The 14,960-nt window shown below is 40.3% G+C and overlaps 1 protein-coding gene across 1 annotated transcript; it reads right to left on the reverse strand.

Annotated features, from left to right (window-relative positions):
• Positions 1-171: 171 nt before the first annotated feature.
• trarg1a (trafficking regulator of GLUT4 (SLC2A4) 1a) lies at positions 172-14,289 on the reverse strand. The gene is made up of 3 exons (XM_036561749.1): positions 13,397-14,289; positions 2,406-2,532; positions 172-473 (listed from the first exon to the last, which is right to left on the reverse strand). Exons 1-3 carry the CDS (start codon positions 13,784-13,786, stop codon positions 460-462), a joined length of 531 nt encoding a protein of 176 aa, XP_036417642.1. The 5' UTR covers positions 13,787-14,289; the 3' UTR covers positions 172-459.
• Positions 14,290-14,960: the final 671 nt, after the last annotated feature.

Genomic DNA, 14,960 nt, shown 5'->3' on the forward strand with positions numbered 1-14,960 from the left:
ATATAAAATATACATTAAGAGTTATATCGCAAATATATCTGTGCATCTGTATACTTTTGGAATGCAAGACCAGGAGTAATATAAGGTTATGATGCAGCTTGTAGTCCATAGTCCTTGTCCTCGCATCCTGAAGTTATTCTTGATGTACAGTTTCATTCCATCCTCTGCGTCATCGTCAGACAGCTCCTCAGAGAAACAGCTTTGTGTTTCATGTATACTTCACAAATGGTCACTCTTCATTTTAAACCTAGAGGTTTTTTTTTCTTTTTCATCAAGCAAACGTTTACTTAAGGCATGCATGTCATTTCTCTTTAAATAGGTCATATTTTTTGCTACACTCCTATTGACTCTTTTTTGTATTTGATGGTTTTATTTTATAAGGAGGAAGTCATTTTTGTAATTATGCTGGAGGGTTTTTTGCTGTAGATGGTTGTTCCTCTTCATCGTGGCGTTTTACAGTCAATTGCCTGTTACTGTGGAAGAAAGCAGAGAATAGGGCGTCAATTAAGTTTATCCACTTTCAGGAAACAGCTAATGTGAAGCGCCTTGCACATGACAAAAACTCTAAATAAACATCTACCAAATATAACAGGAGATGACTAGTGACCTGTTACACTTCTCGTGTTCTTAAAGGACATGGACAACTTAATTTTCCCAACTGTCTTTTTTTTTTTTTTTTTTTCCAAAGTACTGTTCAGTCCCCATTTCATACAGTCTGTATATGGAAACTTAGCAGTAAAAAGTGTTCAACTTAAATTAATTGCTTTTGTGATGTCACAAAAGCAATATATGTATCTGCCTATAGCAGTTTAGCCCCACCCATTCTTGCTGATAGTGCTTTACCCCTCAGGGCAGCATATCAAAACATAAGTCCTTTACATCTGGTCTTAACGGCACAGTAACAAAACAAAGGCATAAAGTAAAGAGAAATGTAGGATATGGGGCCTTTAAATAAAAACTTAGTTCCTAATTCATTTTTAAGCTTCATTTTATTCAGTAGTCTAACACAAAGAAAAAATTGGCACCTGGCAAACTACACTTTGAACATACAATCACTTCCATATTTGTTGACAGCCTTTGGTAAAGATGAGAAGAAAATGTCAAACATATAAAATATTTTGTGGTTAATTAGCTCAATCTCACACGGATATGAGGACAAATCCAACCTTTAATTTTCAAGGACATGGAGTCTAACAAAAAAATGACAACAATATTTTTCAGCAAAACTACATGTATCACAATTATTGGCAACCTTGTGTTTGCCAGTGAAACAGCATTGAGTATTTTCCTGTAATTCTTGATGAGACTGGAGAATACAGAGCAAGGAATCTGAGACCCCTCCTCAATACAGAATCTCTCCAAATCCTCCATGGTCCTATGTAATCTCTTTCAGATTCTCCACTTCTGTCCACCCCACAGATGAATGGGTTTTATGTCAGCAGACTGGGATAGCCATATTAAAAGCTTGGTTTTGTAGTTAGTGATCCATTTTTGTGTGAATTTGAATGTATGTTTGTCCTGCTAGAGCATCCAACTGCAACCCAGTTTCAGATTTGTGGCAGAGGCAGCCCAAGTAGGTCTAGAATTCCACGTGCTTATATTTAAGGTTAGATGAACGAAAAAGCTCTCTGCTGGCATGCCTTCTAAATACTTTGTTGGCATAGAGGTAGCATCTACATTTTTTGGAGACTTACCGTAATTATTGGAGAAATATTTGCCTTTTTTAACCATCATCTTCACTCTGCAAAGGGGTAAAATTGAATTTCGTCCTCTTTCAGGCAGTTTCACTACAACTCTGGTTGTTTAAAACTTCTTCATTGTTGCCCTAACAGTGGATATGGGCATTTTCAGACATTTACTTCTTAAACTGCCATTGGCTGATTTGTGTCAATGAAAAATGAAGGGAATTTAACCTCTGTCACTTACATATTTATGCCCAAGTGAAACAGGAAATCATGGATGACTGCTTTAGAGATCCTGAACACTCAGAGTTATATTTTGTTCACTGGAATTTCTAGGGATGCCAATAACTATGACACTTGGTTTTGTTAAAAAAATATATTTATGGGAATCAGTTTTGATTATTTTTTTTTAACTTAGGTTAAATTTACTTTAATTAAAGGTCCATTTTTAATACATTTTCAGGGTGAGACTGAGTTAATTAACCACAAAGACATTTTTCATGATGCTATTCATGCTAATAATTATACTGACCGTAACTATATGCTGCTATGTATGAGCTATGATGTTACATTACAGTTCTCAAATTACACTCAAACTCTGAGTAGGTTGTTCTGCTTTTTTATTATCTGTTTCTGCTGGGGTTGTCGTTTTATTAAAATAGCAATACTCACACAGCACTGATGATAAATGAAACAGATCAAACGTGTGAATGTGCGTTATACCTGACACCACTGTGTAGACTATAACCATGAGCAGGCCCAGGATGATGGCGACGATGCTAAGGAGACGAGCCAGGCGACCCAGACGTCTTGCACCATCAATATCACCCTGCTGAAAACTGTTTCTTGACTGAATAAGAGAGAGAAGGAAAGAGAGTGAGTTGGAAGGGGACTGTAAAAATTCCCACTGAAAAATCTAGATCTCACAAAGTGCTTCTTTTTTCAAATATGTATGAACTGCTGTTAGAGCAGCTGCCATACAAAGAACAGCGGCTACATACCTGAACACTGAATGCTCAGAAAGAGAAAGATAAATGGCTATGTAGAGAGACAAAGTCGTGTTTAGTAGCCCTACTCCGCAAGTAACTATATAATCTGGACACTAAATTGGAATCAGTCCTCACTGTAGGAGCTTGTTTCAAGCTTAAGTGAGTTCTTTTATTCTAAGCATTAAGTTTCCACAGAGAAGCTACAAAGTAGTATTTACTGTAGTAGTATTCCATAGTGAAATTGTAGCAAAACAATGGATGTAAGGACCTTGTGACAGAATTGGTCTATGTTCTGCTCACAATTGCGTTCTTTCTTAGCAACCATTTCTAGGTTAGGCGAGCTTTTCATAAAAAATTGTCAAAAATACTGTTTAATCTTATGAGTTAACCTGGAGTTTCTTTGGTTGAAATGTTTATGTTAAAAAAACAATGTTAGGCTGCCTGAGGGCTCAGAAATACCCTACAGCTGCATATGCTTTGACTCTGGACATCTTGTGTTTTAGTGACACAGCATTAAACAGTGCATAGCTACTACAGGCTTTAAATTATATAAAACAAAACAACAAACTCCATTCTACAGAAATCACACGGGTCCCTGTAGATCAGTGTTGTTTTTAGCCTTGTAATTGAGCTAATCAAGCCTAAAATGGTAGCAAATTCTGTCATTGCTGTTTCTTTCCTGCCTAGTTTCTGTTAGCTACAACAACACAGTCCAACTTGGTGGCATAATATTTTAATCTGAAACTCAACATTATGTAGTGACTCTAAACAAACAGTATAGCAGCCAAATCCAGAAAACATATGTCTTTTGAGAAAAAATGTTGTGCGATACAATTCTCATTAAGGATAAATGAGATTTTGTAAAGCTAGTCCAACATCGCAGCAGCAGCTATGAATGAATATAGTTGTGCACAGAGCATAGATAGGTTACTTACAATGAAGGAAGCTAAAGCAATAAACCACAAGAGGCTGTATGTTACAGTAATTTACCATGTTTAGGTGTTGTTAGGCACGCAAAGCAGAATAGTTATTACTTACAATGATAATTCATCCATAGCAGTAAACTGTAGGCTATGGTTCCCAAACCAAAGTTATAGTAGTTAACTAAAACTATCACTGAAACGAGCAGTGATGAACAGTTGTTACTGTAATAACAATAAAAATGACAGTTTTCAAAAACATAAAAACGAAGTCAAAACTATAATATCCACTGCAAAACTGTCCATTTTCCAACTGTCCAAATCCATTTGCAAATCAAATACCTACTATCACAGCAGTCATCATAATACTAACAACTAAACTCAAACTATAAAAAAACACAACTAAAACTATGAATCCTTAAAACTAACTGAAAATAAACTGAAATCAAAAATCAAAATGAAAAACTAAATGAAAATAAAAACTAATAAAAATTTCAGAACTATATTAACCCTGTCCCGAACAATATTATAGTCAAAGATTATTCTATGAGCAGCACAGTTGTTTTTGTCCGTAATGAAATCAGTTGATATGTGGGAACCTGTATGCAGTATCGAGCATTTTACACCCTCTTCTAACGTGGCCTAGCCAAGCAAATTTTAGAACCATAACTGTTGGTTTTAAAACAGGACTCATTCATAGGTGGCTGTGAGCTTTGCTTTAGTGATGTGGAGACATGCTGGGCTTCCTGATGACAATGTATTCTCATTAACAGGGGCCCTATGCCACCGCTTCCCATTAGCCCTTCACTGCACCCCCGGGAAAAAAGCCCTTCACTAGACTGCATTAAAGCAATCGATACTGAGGAACAGATCCTAAAGAAAAAAGCCTCTGACACAGGCAGTAGCCAATCTCACCCTATAGTGCTAGTGCTGTTGCCATACACATCATCAAACCACCCCTGCACTGGACATGCTCAGCGGCATAGGATGACCTCAGGAAAATCTTACAGGAGGTGCTGAAATGTCATGAGTCATGAGCATTAACACAGGACCTTGTGCTAGTCATTACAATGGCGCTGTCCAGGGTGCTGAATAGGCTTTGGCAAAGTGTAGTGAAATAGAAGTGCTTTATTGCAGTGAGTCCCTGTTCTCAGCAAAAAAACGTCCAAATCCTCTGAGTAAGCCTACAGATTTGTTTTCAATGCTTACACTAACTTTAACATTTACTTTAAACTTTAAAGTTATGTGCAATACATTTTACAATAGGTAGAAAAAAGATATTAACCTTTTCAATATAATGAAAATCCTTGTATTTATATTGGTCATTTACATAATGTTTTGTGATCCTTAGGAGATATGGACCCATAGGCCTCTGAAGTTGTGTGTCATTCTGTAGTCACCATCTTACACTTATTAGGAATTCCTGGTCTAAGCAGATTTTCTCTATGAGCAACATGAATGCTGTTTTTGAAAATCATCTCATTTGCGCTTTGCGGTGAACAAAAACATTCCAAACACAAAACATTGTGTCCTGTGCATGTTTTCCTCCAGAATGTCACTGAATCCAATGGAATGTTTGATGTTTAGTAGTCAAAATTTGAATAACACTACATAAAGGGACACCAGAAGCACTGGGGCGATGCCTCGCCACTTTTCGATTGAGCTCATATTATTTACATTCAAAAAAAGCTCCATTCTCCCTAAACTGTACAAACAGACTGAAAGTCAAACTCAAAACCAGTCAAAATCTCCATTTCAGGTAGCTGGTGGGACATTTCCCAAACAGTAAAAGCTCTGTGATTTCATGTTTAGTGAGAGCAGCTGCAGCACACTAATATGGTAAAAATATGTTTTTACTGAGATACACAAATTAATGCACTTGGTCACATTTTAAGTTCCACAGTATGTGAAATTTACTAAATGTCAGTTTCACTATTTTTTACTGCTGTCTTGCCAAACTAAAATTTGATGTTCTTCAATGATATGCTGTCTCAGCTTAGCGTGAAAACAAACACTGACACTGTTTATGAGTAAGTTTATATGTTTATTGGGATGTCATTAGCATAACATTTCACTGCTGATGGAATAAAACTTTGTATCTCCAGATTAACAACTTTACAGCAAAAGGCAAAAAACTTTTGAGCCGACAGCAGTGATATGCTATGCGTAGTGCTGCAAGGAAGTTTTAGTTAGTTAGTGATGTATTTGTTTTTTAAGTCAGTTACTGAGTTGCACTCAGCCACAGTTCCATGTTCTGCTGTTTTGTTTTTGCTTTTGCTTTTTGGAATGTTTTGGCCCACCACTTTTGGAGCTTTGGCAACACCCAGATTTGTGCTACCAACAAGCTAACAATTCTGCCATCTGAAATCTGTTGCATGAAAGTCTACTATTTAACTTAAACACTATTGTATACCAACACTAGCTACTCAAACTATAATATAGTGCTGCCCAAGCAGCTGAACTACCACATACATCTATGATCAGTAGTATTAGCTTGCATATAGCAGTATGCGTGTAGTTGTTTTTTGGCCTCTTAATGACCTTATAATTCAGAGGATCCAGCGACGTTCAGAGGAACAGTGTTCATACAGCAATGCGTACCAGCATTGGAACATTTTTGTTCACCACAGGGTGCAATAGCAGCGATTTTTGAAAACGCCACCCATTGGTCTCACAGAGAAAACCGGCTTAGACGTAGAGTTCCTAATATGGGCATGATGCTGACTGCAGAATCACATCACAACCTCAGAGGTCTATGGCAGCCTTTAGATTTAACAGACAGTAATGTCATTACCATCTGAGCTTTAGAGGCTCTATTTGTTCTGAAACATATAAACCTCCACGAATGAGAGTGAACCGTTCATTGTAGTACATCTCAACATTGCAGGTGTATTTGCTTAGAGCAGGGGACACCACAATAGAGGATAGAGTTACTATACTATCAGACTGCTCTTGAGAAGAATGAGGAGCTCCCCCAGCCACAGTCACACCCTCCTCCACCGTCCCAGAGGGAGGCTCTTTCTCCATACTGCCTCTGAGAGGAAGTTTAGTAGACAGGCTGCAGCAGTGGAGCAGTTCACTGAGCCCAGAATCCCCCTTCTGGATCATCCCGTCCCAGCTTTGGTCAAATACATGATGCGTGTGTGTGTGTGCCGTTTGAGAGATGTTCCGCTCTCTCTGCTATCTCCTTCATCAGTTTCAAATACTGCAGACTGGCTCTGACATCGTAGCAGAGGTATAATGTGTGGCTTTAGCAGCAGAGCTTTATTGATCCTCTGGTCCAATCACAGCGAAAAGCCGCCTCAGCGCTTTGAATCAATGGGGCTCCTTGAAGAACAGCACGTAGTAAAATGCCATCTGGCTTACAGGGTCTTCATTCTCCCGTCCAGGCTTCACTCACTTTGGTTTAGTATAACACAAAGACAAGACAGACAGGATACCAGGACTGCTTTGTTAGCATGCTGTGGAGTTACTGTTTATAAAGTGGATAGTTACGGTTTTAAAATCTTGATTGGTTGAGCCATCCTGGAAGCTGCTGTAAAATACTCTACATCTAATACTCTAGCCTACGCAATCATACACTAGCATTCAAATGTTTGGAATCACTTTTCATATTAATATTGTTTTATTACTTTATCTGCAAGAACAAATTAATTATATGCAAAATATTACATTTCATTGATTTTTCTAAGTGAAAATAAGTTAACACACCCTCTACAAAGAACTCTACACATTTTAATGCCCAATTACAGTTTGTGTTCAGTGTTGACGTATTTTCACTTAGAAAATCAACAAAACGTAATTTGTTCAAACTTTTGTATACATCTGTACATGATGCAGATTTCAATAGTGAACAACAAATGATACTTTAGATATTTTAGTCAATATTTGTGATTATCTACTTATCTACTACTATTTTCTTCAAGATGTGATTGTCACTTTTGAAACCTTAAAAAAAAACATGCATTGATTTTATTATAATTTCATAATGTCATTTTAGAATAATCTCTGACTCTGTTTGCCAATCTGGACATAAATGATTATTTATTTATTCTTTTCATTCTTTCACTGCTTCCTACTAATTATGTAACTATATAAACTTGGAAATTTACACAGGACTAGTATATTAGAATCATTTTATGTTTATCTGCCACCTTACTGCTTTTTTATTAATATTGTTTCTAAGTGTTTGAACAGTGATTACAAACTTTTGAATGCCTTTGTCTGTGCACACAACTGAATTCTGTATTAACACTCCAAATTATTAAACACTGTTGTGCTGTTCAGAGGATTATTTGTTGCTTGGCAACAATGACCTACTGTTAACAAGCAACATTGCTTAGCAAAATAATTGTTTATTGATATTATTGTTAATTAAAGCAGTAAGCCATGAGAGACCTTGAGTTACAGTGATTTTTACCACAGCTAAAAGGTGCTGTTAGGCACAAAGGTGATGACAAGTCTCTAATTAATGATCAATGATTATTAATAATTGCAAAAAACATTTTTAGGTCATCACCAGGCCATATGCTTCATTAAGAGTCGGCTATGGTTGTCAAGCAACACGAGCAGTGACTAATACAGTCACAGTGTACTAATACAGAGTTCAGTTAATGTGTGTATATTGAACATTTTGCAACAGCTTCAAAACTCTTCAAAATTTGAGTTTTTGGCTGTTTTATCCAATAAAATTGTGTATTTTATCATATTCTATTTTGTTGCTGTTCATCAAAGTGCATCATGTCTAATAGAGACCCTTAACCGTGGTAAAATCACTGTATTGGTGTCTTATGGCTTATTGCTTTGATAGAGAACTTGAAGCCTCCCTGAGGCTGTGGAGGCTGTTGTGTGTTGCATTACTGCTGCTGTAAAGGCAGTGAGGAGCTGTGCAGGAATTTAATGATCTGTGTGGCCGGAGGGGAAAGGAGGGGAAAGGAGGGGAAAGGAGGGCAGGGGCAGTGTCCACAACATGATAAATGGGCATATTGATCTGCTGCTAGATTAGCCAGCAATATTTTTCTTGTGGATTTGAAATTCTATGGTGCTTCCCTGGTGCCTCTGTCAAATAACGCACAAGCATTTATGCGTGTTATTTGATAGACGTAATGAGACCTCCCATACGCTCCACCCCCTTTGCCCCCCCAACCACACACACATACACAGGCTTTGCATGCATCCCCCCTCCTCAGAATTACCCAGCGCACAGGGTGTAGAAGCTTTGAGTGCTTTCTCACATGCCTGATCCATTAATAATAGAGGGAACAGCCCCGCCAGAGACCAGGGAAAGCTGTGAAAGAAGAGTGACTGCAAGGGCGACAGTAAAAAGAAAAAAAGGAAAGAAAAAGCACTGGAACTAAAACATGCACACACCCTAGTCTCCTTGGTGAGCTCTGACCAGCTCAGCTCCCCTACTGTACGCTGAAGCCTATGTTTGTCAGTGGGTGAGCAGGTGCGCTGGTAACATGACCTCACTGACAGTAAGCATCTATAAAGTGATGTTTCACTTAGCAGTGTAAGAACACAGCAGCTACTCTTTCAAAATTTGCACCTTTCTTGCTGGCTCTGCGTTTTCCAGCACTTTTTCTTTGATATAGCTGCTGAGCTTTTACATAGAGAGGTGTTCAGGCTGGCAAGGCTCCAAACGTAGTGCTCTACCAAGAGCGTGAATAAACAAAAAGGAAACGTAAACACAAAGCCATGAGCTATGCTGCAGCTCTGACACCCATATTTCACCCTCAGATCTGCCGAGCATGCAGTAACAGCCTCGCGGTTCTGGCCCTTCCCATTATGCCGAAAGCCTGCTCAGTCCAATAAAAGCCTATTACTTCACATCCTCACTCCCAGTAATGGACTCCATTTTGCATCCACAAGCTGCAATGAGCAAGAACGTATTACCCACCCACTGTTACCTACTGTATTCTCTCTCTTCCCATTGATCTCACAAGTCTCTGACAACGTAACGTGCCCACTAACACTTGGGTAACGTGCTTCCTGATAAATTTCCCTCTTTATCCCTGTTCAAGCTGGATTAGTCTTACCTGGGGGCAAGTACTATAATTTATATGATTACTAATGAGACCCATAATTTAAATCCAGTATGAATCTGTAGTGTCTGAAGTCTGACAAATTAATACTTATTATAGACTGAATTAACTTCTGTAATCCAGCATATTTTTTGGTAATATTAGTCCTGTTCAAATTGACCACATGGACATGTAATAACAAAATCTGGAAATAGACGTGGCTGTTCACTGTGTTGTTACTGATTCTCCAATTCAGTACCATTTTTAACATTCCCTCACTGACTTGGCCTTGCTATTTCCCCTCACGGGAATCCCCCATGGCATCTTATCATCCATTCCATTACTATATTTGCTCATGGGAAATTTGTAATTTGACCCCCTTGGAGGTGTAAGGGCCTTTAGCCAGATTCAGACAGGATTAAATTTGCATGTGATCCTAGGGCAATTTCCTCTTATTTCCAACTGGATTGGTCATGTCTTTGTGTTTTTCCTCCTCCTCCCATGAGAAAATTACAGTCCAAATTACTGTTTTTAACCAAACTGATATATTTAGTCCCATCCGGATACACATCTCTATGCTTTCCCCAGCAGATGCATTGGAACAAAGGTTTTTAACTGCTGCTATTTGCCATCTCCTAGCCCGCATATCTATATTATGCACTTTCCTAATCATGACATAATGCGAAGCTTTGTTGGGAAAGAATGTTGAGAAAGTAATGTCAACATCCAGGTTTGTAGAAAATACAATCCACTAGAAGCTCACATGCTCATAGTAGTTTTAATGGCCATTGGTCCATAACTGAGTTTTATCTATCTATATATGATGATCTGCTGATCTACCAAGGAATCATTGCATTGTAATGCAAATTCCCTTTTTAACCCCCCAAAAATGACACAAAGCTGTTTATATAAAGAACCACAAATTACTTTAAAATGCTTCATATTTCAAAAGGATAATGTTAATTTTTACTACATTCAAACTGAGTATTATGTACCAAACTACTCCCTCTGTTATACATTACAGCTGCTGTAACTTTGTTACAGTATTTTGCTAGTAAGAACTCACTCCAAACCAACTCCAAAAGGACAATCCCTCCATCTCTGGTGTAGCTGAGGAGAACTGGAAGGTTATCAGTTGTGCTGAACTACCTCCAGCATTTCCTAAGGTAAAGCTGTTGTTTATCAGCATGATGCCAGGCTAACAGGTGCAATTTGCCCTCTGCAGAGAAGCTAAATTGACTTCTCTGTCTCACCCTCTATTGAGTTAGAGAGCGACACTGGTTTCTGCTGGCACTCAGGAGGGAGGGGAAGGGAAAGCGGGGCACGTTTCAGTCCAATGATGTGGTCAGGCACAGGCTGTTTGGATGACTGTGGTTGGTGGCCAAGGCAATGTGTGCAACTCGATCATAGCCATTCCTACAGCTCATTATAAATAATTTCTTTCTAGTAGATACTGGATCTGTTTGAGTGTAGACAGCTTCACCAGACTGAAAAGTAAACCAGATTAAACAAGCGGACTTCTTATAGTCAGTCTTCCTCAGGTCTCCAGTTCTCACTCTCTGTTACTGTGTCATTGAAAATAGTAGTTGCAGTACGCACTTGACACCACTGAAAACGCAGTCCAAAATAAGCAATCTACACATTTCTCCAGAGAGATGACGCCCCCTTCTTCCTGTTGAAATGGGATAACAGGACAAGGACTGCATAGCCACAGTGGAGGGACATCGCACTTTGTTGTAGTACAGTGCAGCAGTTTTCTGTTCCACTGCACTCTTCTGATTCTGTGTGGGTCAGGGATTGTGAGGTGGGCTTTTTAGCTGTAATCTTTTTACCTGAATGGATGTACCATTGCCATCTTTGGATGGTTGGTCCTCAAAAATGCAGCTGCATGTATGCTAGAGATGGCATGATAGCACTTTTTCTTTTCCAGTACCAGTATTGAAACTGTTGATACAATATTAGATTTTTTTTCTTTAAAAAAAATCCAAGGTTTAAAATGAGCTATTTTTAACTGAAACACTTCACTTAAAAGGAGCCTCTAAAAGTAGGCTATCATACATAAACTACTCAAAGTCACTCCCAGCCCACAGAAAGAACTGCACCGCTAACACTGTGAGTTTGGAGTTTTCCAGGCTAAATTAGTTACAGAACTGGATCTGATTCATTGCCTTTTTTCCCATTTAATATCTGATCCAGCATTTTCTGCTGATATCAGCCCAATACTGATACCCATCAATACCAATATGCCTCTAACGTATGCTTGTTTTTTAAACTATGCCCAGATGGAGGAAGAAGCATGAGAAGTGCCTCAGAAAATATGATTTTTGTTCACTTATAGAACACAGCATCGAAGGCAGATATCCAGATATCCCCCATCCCATGCATTTCTTTCAGTGTAGCGAGAATCAAACAGCTACATCTGGAAATAACTACTTCAGATAGATATCATACTGACGCTGAGGGAGTAGCCTCTGCTCCCTCACCTCATGTGGCACAGTGGAGTCAGTTTCCTCAACTGCTGCACACAAACCAATCAAGTCTTTCATGGAGCCACGCCCAGTATGCACCCCAGCCTCCTCCACTGAATGATCATTTCCAAGGGTGGAGGGGGGATTTTGAGTTATGAGGTCCTGGTAGAATGAAGCATTCTGGAGATTTGATTGAATCAATTTGCTGGCAAGTGCTTGCAGCTGGTCAGCACTGCCTTTGTACCTTGCAAGTGGTTTATGTTACTACATTTCTTTGCTTAAAAATGCACTCTCGTGAAGAAAAATCTCAGTGCAATTCAAGATGAAACACTTCTACTGGGACATCTGATACCTTTCAAATACAGTATCCTGATACTGCAGTTTTAGCTTCATATAGTACCGAGAAGCTTTACAGTTAACAATAGTGGAACACTTGTTGGTGCTACATAGAACCACTTTGAAAAGGTATCTCCATTTTTCTGTATTATTTGAGCACAGCAGCTGTTTTTTACATTATGTCAAAATTCCTTGATGAATGGACTGATTGAAATGGTCCAAAAGTACTACTTCTAAATCTCATCACATTAACTTACATTAAAAGTAACAAGCACTCTTTCTTTCTCCTGTAAAGTTGCTGTTTTGGACATACTTGTTTTTTTTAGACAGCAACAATATATGACCGATTTTCCAACATAGAGAAGAACGATGTGACCATGCAAAGAATTACATAATCATTCAAAGAGTCCTTTGAGTTGTCATGATTCTATATTTACTGAAGCTAACTGGTCTCAGGGACTCGCAAATGGTCCACAATTTTGCTCTACCCCTGTATTGTGAGTTGGGTTGTGAACCATCTAGGGGTCCCTAGGGACCGGTTTGAGAACCACTGTACTAAAGAACCTTTGAAGAACCCCTTTTATATTGACTAAAACTAATACTCTCCGCCTCTTCAGACAGATGTACAAAATCTGGCACCTAAACATCAGAGACATTTGTACAGTGTTGATTGAGGTCTGTACCATAAATTCAGAGCGCAATGTCTGCAGTGCATTTCTCTCAGCAGATCGTAAATCTCTGAGCTGTAAACCCCTGCTAGATCTTTGCTCTCTAAACGAGCGCACCCATATGCTCCCAAGCTGTGTTCTTCATAGCGGCAGGCAAGCACCATCCCCTCTTTCAGAAGCACATGCTCATTCATTCATCACAATCAGATGTACAGTAGCAGAATACTCTGACCACTCTCACTGGACACCAGAGCAGGTAGAAGGTGTGAGTGGGTGCTACCTGCAACTTTCTTATCCCAGCTCCACTCACCATGATTGAGTACACCAGTGCGACGATGCTGACCGGCCACACAGGGCAGAAGCAGGAGAAGATGACCAGCAGGAGGTAGTCCTGGGGCTTGGACTGCTCTTGGACAGTGTTGCCCGTGGACGAGGCGCGGCTCAGGCTGGTCCGGGACGGCGAGCGGGGGGCTGAGCCGAGCTGTCCCACGGAGCTAGACCTCAGTGGGAGCCCGTGGCCATTCTGGTCTCCGTCCTGCACCTTTTCAGCCCCGACGCTCACGGTAACCCCATCTCCGGCCGGGGATTCCGTGACCACAGCGCTTAGGAGTTTCTCAGTCTCATGAGCCTCGGCGGGACGGGCGCTGCCGTTCCCCCCCAACTGTGACTTCTCAAACCCGCTGTCTGTGTTAATAGCCATTGTTCAGGTCCAAAGCCCCCCACTTTCCGCAGGAAAAGAAGCTAGCGCGAAGTCACGTGACGGTGCTAAACTCCCATTATAGTCCCACAAACATCGTATATCTGTCTATTATCTTTCCAACAAAAACCCCGGAGCAGCTCTTGATTCTTGATCCTGATGATGAATGACTTCCAGCGGCGACCTGAATGAAGCTCGAAAAGGGGGTCCAATCAGGGAGCATCAGTCACGGCCGTGGGACAGTAGCGCGATCTCGGTCTGCCCTCCTGTTCGCGCGCGCGCGCGCGCTCGCTCCTCCTCCTCCTCCTCTTCCTCACGGACCTGCAGGAGCTCCGCAGCTCCGCGCCAACATGCACCCGCAGGACAAGAGCATCGTCCACTGTCGCTTCGCCTCAAATCCGTTTCGGGTAAAAGAAATCCTCCAAAAACTGAGTTTGGGGCGCGAGAGCGCAGAGCCGAGGCGCAGGGGAGGATGCTGGGGGAGTTTTGAGCTGCTGCCCCGTTCACTCTGCCTTCTGTTTTAGCGTGTGCACGCGCAGGAGGGGTGAGCACGAGCACCAGTGGACTCCCCTCCACCTCCTCCTCCTCCTCCTCCTCCTCCCACCTCTTTCACTTCCCGCGCTGCTAACGCGCTGCAAGGATATTGAGCTGCGGCGCGCGCCTTTGGCACGATGCACAGTGTTAGTTTTAAATGGTTTTGCTTGTAGTTTCAGGGTTAAATGACTTCATCGCGAGACATTCCTGCTCAGAACAATCATAGAAACCATTAGAAGTTTCTGTTACTTCCTGCTGGTGTCCAATAGTCACTAATGGATATGATATGCTTTGTGTTTTCCTGATGTGTTGATATCACAGTATAAAGGAGTCTGGTTTAACAGGTGTTCTGGAACTGATTCTAGACGCTTTTGATGGTTTTCTAATAGAATCTAAAGGTGTCCTGCAGGAAACTAGTGGTCTCTCATAGTCACCATTAAGCCAATGTTTTCAGTAGTAACCATTACGTCTTTTTTTCAGCAGGGATGAAAAAAACGAGAACACGAAGGAGGAATAAAAATAGGCTGTGATCTGTGTTCTACATGACGTAAGAGCCACTTTACTGCTGCTTAGCTGATTTCTGCAGTCTCTGACAACATAGACAACATCTTGAAGGGGAATTCCACCAGTCTTTCAAAAAATC

The sequence above is a fragment of the Colossoma macropomum genome, unplaced genomic scaffold, assembly GCF_904425465.1.
Source record: "Colossoma macropomum unplaced genomic scaffold, Colossoma_macropomum, whole genome shotgun sequence".
In the NCBI taxonomy this organism is placed as follows: domain Eukaryota; kingdom Metazoa; phylum Chordata; class Actinopteri; order Characiformes; family Serrasalmidae; genus Colossoma; species Colossoma macropomum.